The following is a 14,890-nucleotide window of genomic DNA, read 5'->3' as shown; positions in this document are numbered from 1 at the left end:
AAATTGACAGACCACTGGCAACACTTATCCAAAAGAAAAGAGAAAGGACCCAGATTATTAAAATTATGAATGAAAAAGGAGAGGTCACGAGGAGCACCATTGAAATTGAAAGGATTATTAGAAATTTTTATCAACAGCTATATGCCAATAAACTAAGCAATCTGGAAGAGATGGAATCCTTCCTGGAAACCTATAAACTACCAAGATTGAAACCGGAAGAAATTGATTCCTTAAACAGGCCAATTAATTATGAAGAAATTGAGTCAGTGATAAACAACCTTCCAAATAACAAAACTCCAGGCCCGGACGGTTTTCCTGGGGAATTCTACCAAACATTCAAAGAAGAAATAATACCTATTCTCCTAAAGCTATTTCAAAAAATAGAAACAGAAGGAAAGCTACCAAACTCATTCTATGAGGCCAATATTACCTTGATCCCCAAACCAGGCAAAGACCCCCTCAAAAAGGAGAATTACAGACCGATTTCCCTAATGAATATGGACGCCAAAATCCTCAACAAGATACTTGCTAATAGAATCCAACAGTACATTAAAAGGATTATCCATCACGATCAAGTGGGATTCATACCTGGGATGCAAGCGTGGTTCAATATTCGCAAATCAATCAGCCTGATACATCATATCAACAAGAAAAGACTCAGGAACCATATGATCCTCTCAATCGATGCCGAAAAAGCATTTGACAAAATACAGCATCCTTTCCTGATTAAAACCCTTCAGAGTGTAGGAATAGAAGGTACATTTCTCAATCTCATAAAAGCCATCTATGAAAAGCCTACTGCAAATATTATTCTCAATGGGGAAAAGCTGGAAGCCTTTCCCTTAAGATCAGGAACTCGACAAGGATGCCCACTCTCGCCACTATTATTCAACATAGTACTAGAAGTCCTTGCAACAGCAATCAGACGACAAAAAGGGATCAAAGGTATTCAAATTGGCAAAGAAGAAGTCAAGATGTCTCTCTTTGCAGATGACATGATACTCTATATGGAAAACCCAAAAGAAGCCACTCCCAAACTATTAGAAGTTATAGAGCAATTCAGTAACGTGGCAGGATACAAAATAAATGCTCAGAAATCAGTTGCATTTCTATACACGAATAATGAGACCGAGGAAAGAGAAATTAGGGAATCCATCCCATTTACAATAGCACCAAAAACCATACGTTACCTTGGAATTAACTTAACCAGAGACGTAAAGGACCTATATTCTAGAAACTATAAATCACTCTTGAAAGACATTGAGGAAGACATAAAAAGATGGAAAGATATTCCATGCTCATGGATCGGAAGAATTAACATAGTTAAAATGTCCATGCTACCCAGAGCAATCTACACTTTCAATGCTATCCCGATCAAAATACCGAGGACATTTTTCAAAGAACTGGAACAAACAATCCTTAAATTTGTATGGAAATAGAAAAGGCCCCGAATCTCCAAGGAACTGTTGAAAAGGAAAAACAAAGCTGGGGGCATCACAATGCCGGATTTCGAGCTGTACTACAAAGCTGTGATCACAAAGACAGCATGGTACTGGCACAAAAACAGACACATAGACCAATGGAACAGAATAGAGAGCCCAGAAATGGACCCTCGGCTCTTTGGGCAACTAATATTTGATAAAGCAGGAAAAAACATCCGGTGGGAAAAAGACAGTCTCTTCAATAAATGGTGCTGGGAAACTTGGACAGCTACATGCAAGAGAATGAAACTTGACCACTATCTCACACCATACACAAAAATAAACTCCAAATGGATGAAAGACCTCGATGTGAGACAGGAATCCATCAAAATTCTAGAGGAGAACATAGGCAACAACCTCTACGACATCGGCCAAAGCAACCTTTTTCATGACACATCCCCAAAGGCAAGAGAAACAAAAGATAAAATGAATTTATGGGACTTCATCAAGATTAAAAGTTTCTGCACATCCAAGGAAACAGTCAGAAAAACTAAGAGGCAGCCCACGGAACGGGAGAATATATTTGCAAATGACACTACAGATAAAGGACTGGTATCCAAGATCTACAAAGAACTTCTCAAACTCAATACACGAGAAACAAATAAACAAATCAAAAAATGGGCAGAAGATATGAACAGACACTTTTCCAATGAAGACAGACAAATCGCTAACAGACACATGAAAAAATGTTCAAAATCATTAGCCATCAAGAAAATTCAAATCAAAACCACACTGAGATACCACCTTACGCCAGTTAGAATGGCAAAAATAGACAAGGCAAGAAACAACAATTGTTGGAGAGATGTGGAGAAAGGGGATCCCTCCTACATTGTTGGTGGGAATGCAAGTTGGTACAGCCACTCTGGAAAACAGTGTGGAGGTCCCTTAAAAAGTGAAAAATTGAGCTACCCTATGATCCAGCCATTGCACTACTGGGTATTTACCCCAAAGATACAGACGTAGTGAAGAGAAGGGCCATATGCACCCCAATGTTCATAGCAGCAATTTCCACAATAGCTAAATCGTGGAAGGAGCCGAAATGTCCTTCAACAGATGACTGGATTAAGAAGATGTGGTCCATATATACAATGGAATATTACTCAGCTATCAGAAAGAACGAGTTCTCAACATTTGCTACAACATGGACAGCACTGGAGGAGATAATGCTAAGTGAAATAAGTCAAGCAGAGAAAGACAACTATCATATGATTTCTCTCATCTATGGAACATAAGAACTAGGATGATCGGTAGGGGAAGAAAGGGATAAAGAAAGGGGGGGGTAATCAGAAGGGGGATGAAGCATGAGAGAGTATGGACTATGAGAAACAAACTGAGGACTTCAGAGGGGAGGGGGGTGGGGGAATGGGATAGGCCGGTGATGGGTAGTAAGGAGGGCACGTATTGCATGGTGCACTGGGTGTTATACACAACTAATGAATCATCGAGCCTTACATCGGAAACCGGGGATGTACTGTATGGTGACTAACATAATATAATAAAAAGTCATTAAAAAAAAAAAAAAGATGTGGTCCATATATACAATGGAATATTACTCAGCCATTGAAAAGAACGATTACACAACATTTGCTGCAACATGGACGGCACTGGAGAAGATAATGCTAAGCGAAATAAGTCAAGCAGAGAATGACAATTATCATATGGTTTCACTCATTTATGGAACATAAGAAGTAGGAAGATCGGTAGGAGAAGGAAGGGAAGAATGAAGGGGGGGTAAACAGAAGGGGGAATGAAGCATGAGAGACTATGGACTCTGGGAAACAAACTGAGGGCTTCAGAGGGGAGGCGGGTGGAGGATCGGGATAGGCTGGTGATGGGTAGTAAGGAGGGCACGTATTGCATGGTGCACTGGGTGTTATACGCAAGTAATGAATCATGGAACTTTACATCAAAAACTTGGGATGTACTGTATAGTGACTAACATATTAAAAAATTTTTATTAAAAAAATAAATCAACATGTTATATACAGCTTACACTTACACAATGTTTTATGTCAGTTACATCTCAATTAAGCTAGAAAAAACATTTAACTATATACTTGAAAAATGCAAACATACCTCGTGAATATTTTTAATATTTATCGCAATATCATTGTGACAGCGAACAAAAAATATACATAATCCTTTTAGTTTCTCTGGGGCTGCATTGTCTATATACAATCTCATCATTTTTGCCCCTTTGGCTGCTCCAGCGATAGTTCGACCACATTCTGAAAACAAAAGTCAAGAATGCAGTGTGATAGGTAATGGATCGACTATGGTAGATGACTGTGGATCTTACGGCATTGTTTCTTGCTCTGTTTTACTGTAAGGAGTTTTTGATAGGAGTGTAATAATTTTCTTTGTCTACAGAAAGACATTACTAACTGGAATACTTGAAGTCCAGCCTCCTCTGCTTCCTTTCCCCGAGTTCTGCACTTCTGTTCCTTTTGGCCTTGCCTCAGGCAGGGCCTTCACACAGACTGTTCTACCCAATCTCAGGCCCTTTGTCTCCCCAATTCCTACTTTTCTTTCAGATCTTGGCTGAAACCCAAGCATCACTGACTCCCCAGAGAGGATTTAGCCCCCTGGTGAATCCACTCATAGCGACCCCAAGTTATATTAAATTCTTCCTCAACGTGATTTCAGTGAAAATTAATCATTTAATTTTAAAAACGATTAAAAATTGATAATTTTGTCAGATGGTTGGTTGTACTATTAATAAGCAAAATGTGACAGTCTTCTTATTCACAATTTAAAATTTGATAAAAGAAATTTTAAAATCCCCGTCCCAAAACCATGAAAATATTTTGTCTTCCCAGCCTTCCCTCCTTTGGGTGTGGGGGATTCCTCCTGTCCTGTGATTCTGGAGGACCCCAGTCTCAGGTCCCTGCCGTGGAGGGCATGTGCAAACCAGACTGATCAGACTGTCTGCAAGAATGTCAGTCCTGACTGGAGGCACACAAATGTAAAAAGGGATTTGAGAGATGTCAATCTAGTGATGAATCCTAAAGACACTGCCCTGAAATCTGTGGAAATGCTCTATTCTTGTCCTTCCCAAGTCCTGGTGGTTCGACTAGTTCTCAATTTTGTGAACAGCCCAGACATTTTTTTTTTTTTTTTTGGTTCTGTAAGCCAGAGTCTACTGCTGTTGCCTACAACCAAAGAACCCTCATACACAGTATGTAAGAGCTCAAATGCTCATTCATGGGGGTTGGCATGGAGAGGTACCTCTACCCTTAATAACCTCCCTCCCCTTTTTCCTTGATAGGAAAACCCACTGTCTCATCCAGCAATGCGTACATCCCCAAGGACACCTGCTTTCTCAGCCTAACACCTATGGTAGCCACGTGACACAGTTCTGGCTGATAAGACATTAGACGGGCTTATGCTTCCTTGATAAAGGGGAGAGGTGAGGCCCTTTCCCACAAGCACCTTGAACTTGAATGTGATGTCTAGAGCTTCATCTTACAACCATATGGGGCAAACATGAACACAAAAGCCAACATGTTAAAAATGCAGACTAGAAAGAAAAAAATAATCTGGGTTTCTGATGACAATGCTGAGCATTTGAACCATTGCCAGCCACTGCCCACCTTGTGATAAGAGCAAAACAGATACCCTATTTGTTTAAGACACTTCACACATTTAACACATTTGTTAGTTATTTGGACTTCCATTACCTACATCTAAACATGTTCTCTATATATCTACATATTCTGTACACCCATCAACAGGGGAATATTTTCTAAAAATCACCATGCAGCTATACCACAGAATACAGCATTTTTAAAGCTTTTTTTTAAAAGATTTTATTTATTTATTTGAGAGAGAGAGAGAGAGAACACAAGTGTGGGCAGAGGCAGAGGGAAAGGGTCAAGCAGACTCCCCACTGAGCAGGGAGCCCAATGTGGGGCTCTATCCCAGGACCCCAAGATCATGAGCTGAGAGCCAAAATCAAGAGTCAGACGTTCAAGCAACTGAGCCACCCAGGGACCCCTGAACAGCATTTTAAAAATGAGGTAAATCTATATATAATGCCATAGAAAATGTCTAGGCTATACGTCAAATGCAAAACCCAAATCAAGAATAAAATGTATTATATAACATTTTCAAATGATAATAAGCATTTATATATTAGCAGATGCACATAAAAAAGACATGTAGAGGAATAGTTACCAAGCTAATAAATGTACTACCTTCCTAGGTAGCAAAATAACAATTAAAAATATACCTATCTTAAGGCACCTGAATGGCTCAGTCTGATAAGCCTCCAACTCTTGATTTCAGCGCAGGTCATGTGAGATTGAGGCCTGCCTTGGGCTTTGTGCTGAATATGAAGCTTGCTTGGGATTCTCTCTCTCCCTCCTCCCCTACTCCTCCCTCCCCTCAGGCACACAGGCTCTCTCTCTCTCTCAAATAAAAAATATATATGTCTGTGTGTATATATGTGTGTGTGTGTGTGTATACACACACACACATACACATCTTTTCTTCTGCCAATTCCCCTCCTGAGAATTCTTCCTAAAGTCTTCCTAATCTACATTAGCTTCAGTTACAATCACTGAGGCATTGTTTAAAAAAGCAAAAAGTTATAAACAACCTAAGTTCTAACAGTAAGAGATAAGTTTTGAAAATTATAGTTATATTAGTTTAATGAAATAAAATGCAGCTGTTTGAAATTTAATTGTAAAAAAGGTATCCAGTGGCATGACGAAGAGAGCATAAACAAATTATAAAAGCCACCATAAAATAACATGTAGAGTCGGATCCCACTTTTGTAGGGTGTATATATATATATATATATATATATATATATCCAGTGGCATGACGAAGAGAGCATAAACAAATTATAAAAGCCACCATAAAATAACATGTAGAGTCGGATCCCACTTTTGTAGGGTGTATATATATATATACATATTAAATATTATCTACACACATAGTTATTTTTAAAAATTATCCACATATTATCTACATATTACAAAAGAAGGATCCTACTCTATGTATATATGCATATATACACACATGCACTATATTATACATAACTTTCTCTCTTTCCCTCCCACCTTTTCTCCAAATAAAGAGGGGAAAAAGAAGTTATCGAGGAATCTTCATCAAGGAATTAACAGTGCTTATTCCAAATAGCCGAGAATGTGGGTGGTTTTCATTTTCCTTCTCATTGTAGGTATTTTCTTATATTAAAGAAGTAGAGGAAAATAGAACATAATCAAGTGCTGTATTTCACAACACAAGCATTAAATGAGACAGGAGGAGTCTGGAGAAAAGTGATGGATGGGTTTGGAACACCCTGGGCAGGCTCTGTAGAAAAGAGAATGTGGGACATGATCAGAGGAGGGATAGGATTTGGCTGGGTATAGAGAAGAAAGGCATTCTGAGAGCGTCAGGAAGGCAGAGCAAAGGGCACAGAAATGACCCTGGAATGTCCAGAAAACAAAGAAGAGACTGGCTTAAAGGGAGCAGCAAATTCACGTCTGCAAGAATAGCAGAGCTAGCTCAACAAACACTGTGTGTCCAGATTACAATGGGCCTTAGCAGAGAAATGGGGGGGTTGGGCCCAACCCAATAACTGGCAGCACAATAAAAGGTTTTCTTTTTAGAATTTTTACTGAAGGATAACATACAGTGTTAGACTAGTTTCAGGTGTACAATGTAATGATTCAATAATTCTATGTATTTCTCAGTGCTCACCAAGATAAGGGTGCTCTTAATCCCCTTTATCTATTCCACACAGTCCTCCACCCACCTGCCCTCTAGAAACCACCCCTTGTTCTCTGTATTTAAGAGGCTGGTTTTTTGTTTGTTTGTTTGTTTGTCTCTTTTTTTCTTGGTTCCTTGTTTTGTTTCTTAAATTCCACATATAAGTGAAATCCTATGGTATTTGTCTTTCTCTGACTGACTTATTTCATTTAGTATGATACCCTCTAGATCCACCCATGTTGTTGCAAATAGCAAGATTTCATTCTTTTTTTTTTAATATTTTATTTATTTGAGAGAGAGAGAGAGAGCATGAGCAGGGGGGACAGGCAGAGGGTGAGGGAGAAGCAGGCTCCCTGCTGAGCAAAGAGCCAGATGTGGGACTGGATCCCTTGATCCTGGGATCATGACCTGAGCCGAAAGCAGATGCTTAATTGACTGAGCCACGCAGGTGCCCCAAGATTTCATTCTTTTTTATGGCTGCAACCCAAGTGTCCATCCATAGATGAATGGATAAAGAAGATGTGGTGTATATAAAAAATATATATATATATACACACACACACACACACACACACACACACACACTGGATAAAAGATTTGCTTTTAAAGGAATAAGCAGTGTGAACTTCAGAGAGGGAATCTGGTCTCAGATCTATGGGTTTTCAATCTAGAATACCAGGGCAGGCATGAGCTCTGAGCCTCACCTAAAAGCAGCAGAGGAGAAAAATGAGAAAGAACCAATAGGAGGGACAATCCATAGGACTTCAAAGATAAGTAGTCTAAAACCAAAAGGATGGCCCATGCACCTGGTTATTACGACAAAAGTTTCACATCCTGCTAAAGTGTTAATTATTGTAGAAATCCTGCCAATAGTAAGGCAGCCGGATATTCCAACTGACAGCTGTAGCAGACACAAGACGCTGACCCAAGACCACAGGGACAGCTGCTGAGCTCTCACATGGTTTCCCGACTATTACTAGTCACCTGAAAACCTGTGTGCAAAATGCCTCCACCTGTTTCAGGGAAAATGGAATTACATTCTAGTGAAAGCACATATCTGCCAGGAGATAGCGATGATTTCTATAAGTGTGTTTTCTCCTTAACTTACAGGAATGCCTGAAATATATATTTGGGCTGAAAATGCATTGTTTTTAAGACACTTTTTTGGGGGGGGGGCACCTGTGTGGCTCAGTCGGTTGGGCGTCCAGCTCTTGATTTTGGCTCAGGTTATGATCTTAGGATCATGCTCAGCACAGAGTCTGCTTGAGATTCTCTTTCCCTCCTCCTCCACCCCTCCCTGCTCACACTTTCTCTCTCAAATAAATAAATATTTATTTTTTTCAAATAAATATATCTTTTAAAAAAAAGACACTCTCTTTTCCACACACATGCGTCTGATAAATTTTCTTTATAAATATATTTCTATATGAATATATAATCTTTATAAATATCTATCTATTTATAAGAGAAAAGATGTTCTGCACTTTAACATTCATTACCTAATAGCCAGCACATTGCCCTCATAAAATACCCTTACCAAGGCCAGGGACATCTCCTTCCTGGTACAAAAATTTCAATGTCTTACAACCATCTTTCATAAAAAAATGAGCAAATGCTTCCAGCTGTTAAATAAAAGAGAAAATGATGATCAGTAAAACGACTAGTGATATTAGCTACAATAAAATGAACCACGCCCTGGGCTAGGCATTGCACATGCCTTTATCCTCATCATTTTGTAGATTAAAGGGAAAAAAAGAGGCTCAAAGACTTTATTCGAGATACATAGTGACAGGGACATCAGAAGCAGGATTAGAATTTGAACAACTTTAACTCCAAAATTACCATGAAATACATGGTGAATTCTATTTCTGAACCGACACTAATGATCTACATGTGTAAGTAGGCAGCCGCTTACCTGACCCTGCCTCACAGAATCTTATAGGAGTAAATGAGTGAGTACAGCTGAAGGTAAATATAAAGAATTATTATTAAAATAAAGTATTCTTAAAAGCTGACTTGGCAAACAGAAAACTTGCCTTACCAACTAATTGTGGTTTTGGATCAATTATTTGGGTAATTATGTTTTCATCAACTGTCATTTGACCCATATTGTAGCCAAACTAATATAAAAACAAATTATTATAATGCCAGTCTCTCATGTTTATGAGCATGAAGCTCTTATTTAATTACTTCTAAGTCAGCGTCATATCTTAGGCAAATGGAAAAAGAAACAGGTCACGTTAACAAAAATCCTCACACACCAGCCGGGAAACACAACGTTACTCAACCCACTGCATTTAGTCCACGGAGTCCATACCTAAATGTCTCTCTTGAACGGTGGGTTTCTCTTCACTTCCTGGCCACATGTGGGAGGTACTCCAGATCTAGCAAAGCCTTTCCCTCTAGGACAATGGTTCTCAAACTTTAGTGTGCATCAGAGAAGCACCTAGGGCTTTTAAAAAATACAGAATCCTGGCCCTGAGGACTTGCATTTCTAAAAAGTTCCAGGTGAGGGGTGCCTGGATGGCTCGGTCAGTTGAACATCTGACTCTTGATTTCAGCTCACGTCATGATCTCAGCGTCAATGAGTTCGAGCCCCACATGGGTCTCTGCGCTCAGCAGGGAGTCTGCTTGAGATACTCCCTGTCCTTCCCCTTCTGGTCCTCCCCTGACTCGTATGCCCTCTCTCTCTCTCTTTCTGAAATAAATAAATCTCTTAAAAGTTCCTGCTGGTTCTGGGACCCCATTTGGGAACCACCATCCCAGGAAATGAAACAGAGCCACACAGACGTACCAAATTCTAGCCCTTCATTTTCTACTCTTCCATCTCACACACAAACTTAACTCTTGCATAATTACAATCTGAAAGATACAGAAACTGTCAGCACAGCAATTCTTGCCCAGTCCCATAAATACTTTCTTGCTGTATTTGACTGTATGACCCATCGGACTTGAAAGTGTCCAAATTATCAAAAATAGAGCACATACGTATGATAAAAAGACATTACAATATCAAATTCAACAAATTCTTATTTTTTAGACACTCTGTACTCCTGAGACCAGGAGAGTGAATGTTGTCATGGGACGAAATCATAATTGCAAATTAAAAATTCACTTTTTACATTTTACAAATAGTTTATCTGAGCTTTATCACTGCCTTGCACTAGATAAGGTGGCATTATTATGCCCCTCTTGCAGAAGAGAAAAGTAAAGCTAAAAAGAACTTGAGTAAAAGACCCAAAGACACACAATACAAGTTGTGTGAGCTTGGCAACACACTGAATCGAACAAGAGAGACTCCTTTAGGAACCATCCCACAGAATCTTGGTTCCTAGAGCAAGCTAAGAGAGTTTTGCCCAAGTTCACTGGTCCTTGTAAAAGCAAAGGGTACAGACCCCAGTGATGATGCCAGCCTTGGGCCTCCAGGGCTGTGTTCCATCCACAGAACCACACTGCTGTTGCATGACTTTGGAAAACACCCTCACAGAAGCCAGGAAAGCAAAATAGTCTGAGATTATCCTGAGCAGTGCTGAATGAAGAGAGCAGCAAAACCATGGACACCAATGCGGTAGAAATTTCTGTACTGGTCAGGATCCTGGCAAGAAAAGAAATCCCAAAAATGGGTTTCTGAAGAAACTTTACAATAAAGAGGCTACTTCTAGAGGCCAGAGCAGGGTTAAGGGAAGCTGTGACATCAGCAGCAACAGCAGAACGATCAACAAAGGAAAAAGCAGCACCAGCCAAGGCCTGAAAGTGTGATAAGTGGGGGAAGGGGGTAGCTGGAAGCAGGTGGACACAGAGCTATGGAAGGAGAATAGCTTGGGAAGAACTGTAGTTAGAAGATATGGCTATAGCCAGAAAATATGGCCAAGCAGGGAGAGGTCAGACTTGTCTCCCTGTCTGCCCTCCTATCTCCTGATGGAGCCTCCTTGTGACTGAGTCCTGTACAAGCCAGAGAGCAAGGGAGCCCAGGTGATGGGTTCTAGAGAGGTCAGCCTTCCGGGCCACAGAGTGTGTGGCAAAGACTGGATAACAGATCTGAAGGCAAACAAAATGACCGTCACACCCTCTACTGTCCACCCTTTTGTGGAACCTTTAATGAGCTGCTTTCACTCTGGATTGCTATACCATGCTTCACATGAAAGGAAAACCCTTCCATACATCCATTTTCCCAAATCACCACACCAAACCAGGCGACCCCTCGTTCATGGTTCCATCTCCTTGTTCACCTGTCCACCAATCTTGATGCCAATTTAGGTGCTTGCCTTGTCCCTTCAACCAAATAAGCATTCTGATCTCTCCCAGATTTTGAGATTGGTTTCCCTCCTGGTTGCACTATCTCCCCTCCACTGTGGTTTTGCAACTGCTAAACAGCTATTATGGAAACAGCTTTCCTGGTTTGAGTCTTCCCTTAAGACCTCCATTTCCCTAGACTTCCTAGATGTGCAGCCTAAGCAGTGTCTAACCTGGGCCACGACGGCTTACAGGAACAGACTAAGCACACAGACCCAAAGTACAAGACATTCTCCAGGAATGAGAAATGGAAGGGTTTGCAGGCCTAGGACACTCCCACTTCTTGGCCAGCACTTCCTCCAAGCAGAGAGTATCAGCCCAGAGAGCCAGCTGGCAAATATTTAAGAGTAAGATTACCAGCTCTGCAGGCACCCATATCCCTGACTTAGTCCTAGCAGTTGTCCTTCTCTGAAGGTACTAGCCTGTGCCAACGTCTAGGCCTAGACCGTTTGCAGAGCTGCTGGGATTCCAACCGTAATGAACCAAATTTATAGCCTACCAATGTTCAGGTGAAACAATGCTGATCACCTATCTTGCTATATGGATGGTATCATCCACAGCCAGGACAGGCTACAGAATTTGTGAGTTATAGGCCCACAGAAAAATAAAAATGCAGGAACACTTGTTAAAAAATGATTCAGAATTTCAAGATGGAGTCTCCTAACTGGAGAGAAGAAACTGACGGTTAACAGAAGGGAGGCGGTGACATGATGGGGAAAGAGGTGATGGGGACTAAGGAGAGCACGTGCTGTGATGGGCACCAGGTGTTGTGCATACGTGTTGAATCACTAATTCTACACCTGCAACTAATATTACATTGTACGTTAACTGGAATTTAAATAAAAACTTGATTTAAAAAGTAGAGTATTTAGAGGGTTAAAACCCATCTTTACCTCAGCTCTGTGGATGGTTGCCGTGTTTATTTTCAACCTATCAGAAGTCTGAGGTTTTATTTTTCTGGACAGTTCTCTGATCTCCGGGATGCCAAGCACAAACCCTAACCCTAACCCTAATCTTAACCCTGACCCTAAACCTAACCCTACTCCTACCAGTAACCCCTAAACCCTACCTCTAACCCTATCTCTAACCCTAAACCTAACCTCTGGAAAGGTCTCTGAACTGCAGGATACTAAACACATACCATCACCCTCACCCTAAACCTAGCTCTAAACCTAATTCTAACCCAAACCCAAACCCTAACCCCTACCACTAACCACTAATCCCTCACCCTAACCGTAACCGTAACCATAACCATAACCATAACCATAACCATAACCCTAAACTTATCCCTCTGGAGAGGTCTCTGAACTGCAGGATGATAGGCAAATACCCTCATACTGGCCCTAACCCTAATCCTACTCCGTATTCTAGCCCTATACAGAGCCCTAATTCAGGATCTGAGGGGGGGAAAAAAAAAGATTTGGTATACATACATGATGGAATATTATTCAGCCACAAAAAAGAATGAAATCGTACCATTTGCAAAGATGTGGTTGGAGGTAGAAAGCATTATTCTAAGCAAAAACCCTATCCTAACCCAAACACACACCCTAACCCCAACACTAATCCTAACCTAACCCTAAACTTATCCTTCCGGAGTGGTCTCTGAACTGTAAGATAATAGGCACATACAATCACACTGGCCCTAACCCTAACCCTTATTCTGGCCCTAAACCAAACCCTAATTCTATATCTGTGGGGTGGGGAGAGATTTGGTATACATATACAATGGAAAATTACTCAGCCATAAAAAAGTGAAATCTTGCCATGCAAATGGATGGATGTTAGTATTATTCCAAGCCAAATATATCACTCAGAGAAAGACAAAGATCCTATGATTTCACTCATATGTGGAATTTAAGAAACAAAACAAATGAGCAAATGGGGGAGGCAAAGAAACAAAGAGACAAACCAAGAAACAGACTTAACTATGGAGAACACACTGACGGTGACTAGAGGGGAGCTGGTTGAGGGGGATGAGTTACATAGGTGATGGGGATTAGGAGTGTACTTGTGACGAGCATCAGATGTTGTATGCAAGTGTTGAATCCCTATATTGTACACCGGAATCTAACATTACACTATATGTTAACCAACTGGAATTAAAACTAAATCTTTAAAAAAAAAAAAAAAAGAATTGCAGGGGCGCCTGGGTGGCGCAGTCGTTAAGCGTCTGCCTTCGGCTCAGGGCGTGATCCCAGCGTTCTGGGATCGAGCCCCACATCAGGCTCCTTTGCTAGGAGCCTGCTTCTTCCTCTCCCACTTCCTCTGCTTGTGTTCCCTCTCTCGCTGGCTGTCTCTGTCAAATAAATAAATAATATTTAAAAAAAAAAAAAGAATTTCAAGGTGGTTATGGTCAATTCATCTTCGACAAAAAAGGCAAGAATACGCAATGGGAAAAAGAATGTCTCTTCAACAAATGGTGCTGGGAAAACTGGACAGCTACACGCAAAAGAATGAAACTGGACCACTTTCTTACACATACACAAAATTAAATGCAAAATGGATTAAAGACCTAAATGTGAGACGTGAAACCATAAAAATCCTAGAAGAGAGCATAGGCAATAATTTCTCTGACATCAGCCATAGCAACATTTTTCTAGACAGGTCTCCTGAGGCAAGGGAAATAAAAGCAAAAATACGCTATTGGGATTACATCAAAATAAAAAGCTTCTGCGCAGCAATGGAAACAATCAATAAAACAAAAAGGCAACTTTCTGAATGGAGGAAGATATTCACAAATGATATATCTGATAAAAGGGTTAGTATCCAAAATATATAAAGAACTGATACAACTCAACATCAAAAAACCCCAAATAGTCCAATTTAAAAACAGGCAGAAGACACGAACAGACATTTCTCTAAAGAAGATATACAGATGGCCAAAAGACACATGAAAAGATGCTCAACATCACTCATCATCAGGGAAATGCAAATCAAGACTACAATGAGATGTCACTTTACACCTGTCAAAATGGCTAAAATCAACAACACAAGAAACAACAAGTGCTGGCAAGGATGTGGAGAGAAATGAACCCTTGTGCACTGTTGGTAGGAATGAATGCAAACTGGTGCAGCCATGTGGAAAACAGTATGGCGGTTTCTCAAAAAGTAAAAATAGTAAAAATAGAACTACCCTACCATTCAGTAATCACACTATTGGGTATTTACCCAAGAACATTAATTCAAAGGGATACATGTACCTCTGTGTTTATTGCAACAATATTTACAATAAGGTTATGGAGACAGCCCAAGTGTCTATCGATAGATGAATGGGTAAAAAAGATATGGCATATATACACCATGGAATATTACTCAGCCATAAAAAAGAATGAAATCTTGACATTCACAACAACTTGGACGGAGGAGCTACAGGGTAGTATGCTAAGCAAAATAAG

The 14,890-nt window shown here is 40.3% G+C and overlaps 1 protein-coding gene across 1 annotated transcript in view; it reads right to left on the bottom strand.

The window, feature by feature from the left end:
• DNAH8 (dynein axonemal heavy chain 8) overlaps positions 1 to 14,890 on the bottom strand; it is a 380,399-nt gene that overhangs the window by 347,854 nt on the left and 17,655 nt on the right. The window contains exons 4-5 of the mRNA XM_026482812.4: positions 8,737 to 8,821; positions 3,558 to 3,709 (exon numbers count right to left, since the gene is read on the bottom strand). Of these exons, the coding sequence (XP_026338597.3) occupies positions 3,558 to 3,709; positions 8,737 to 8,821 (237 nt within the window). The remainder of the gene's footprint in view (positions 1 to 3,557; positions 3,710 to 8,736; positions 8,822 to 14,890) is intronic.

The sequence above is a fragment of the Ursus arctos genome, unplaced genomic scaffold, assembly GCF_023065955.2.
Source record: "Ursus arctos isolate Adak ecotype North America unplaced genomic scaffold, UrsArc2.0 scaffold_31, whole genome shotgun sequence".
Taxonomy (NCBI): Eukaryota; Metazoa; Chordata; class Mammalia; order Carnivora; family Ursidae; genus Ursus; species Ursus arctos.
Note: the sequence above shows the minus strand (reverse complement) of the source record. Positions and strands in the feature narration are given on the sequence as shown.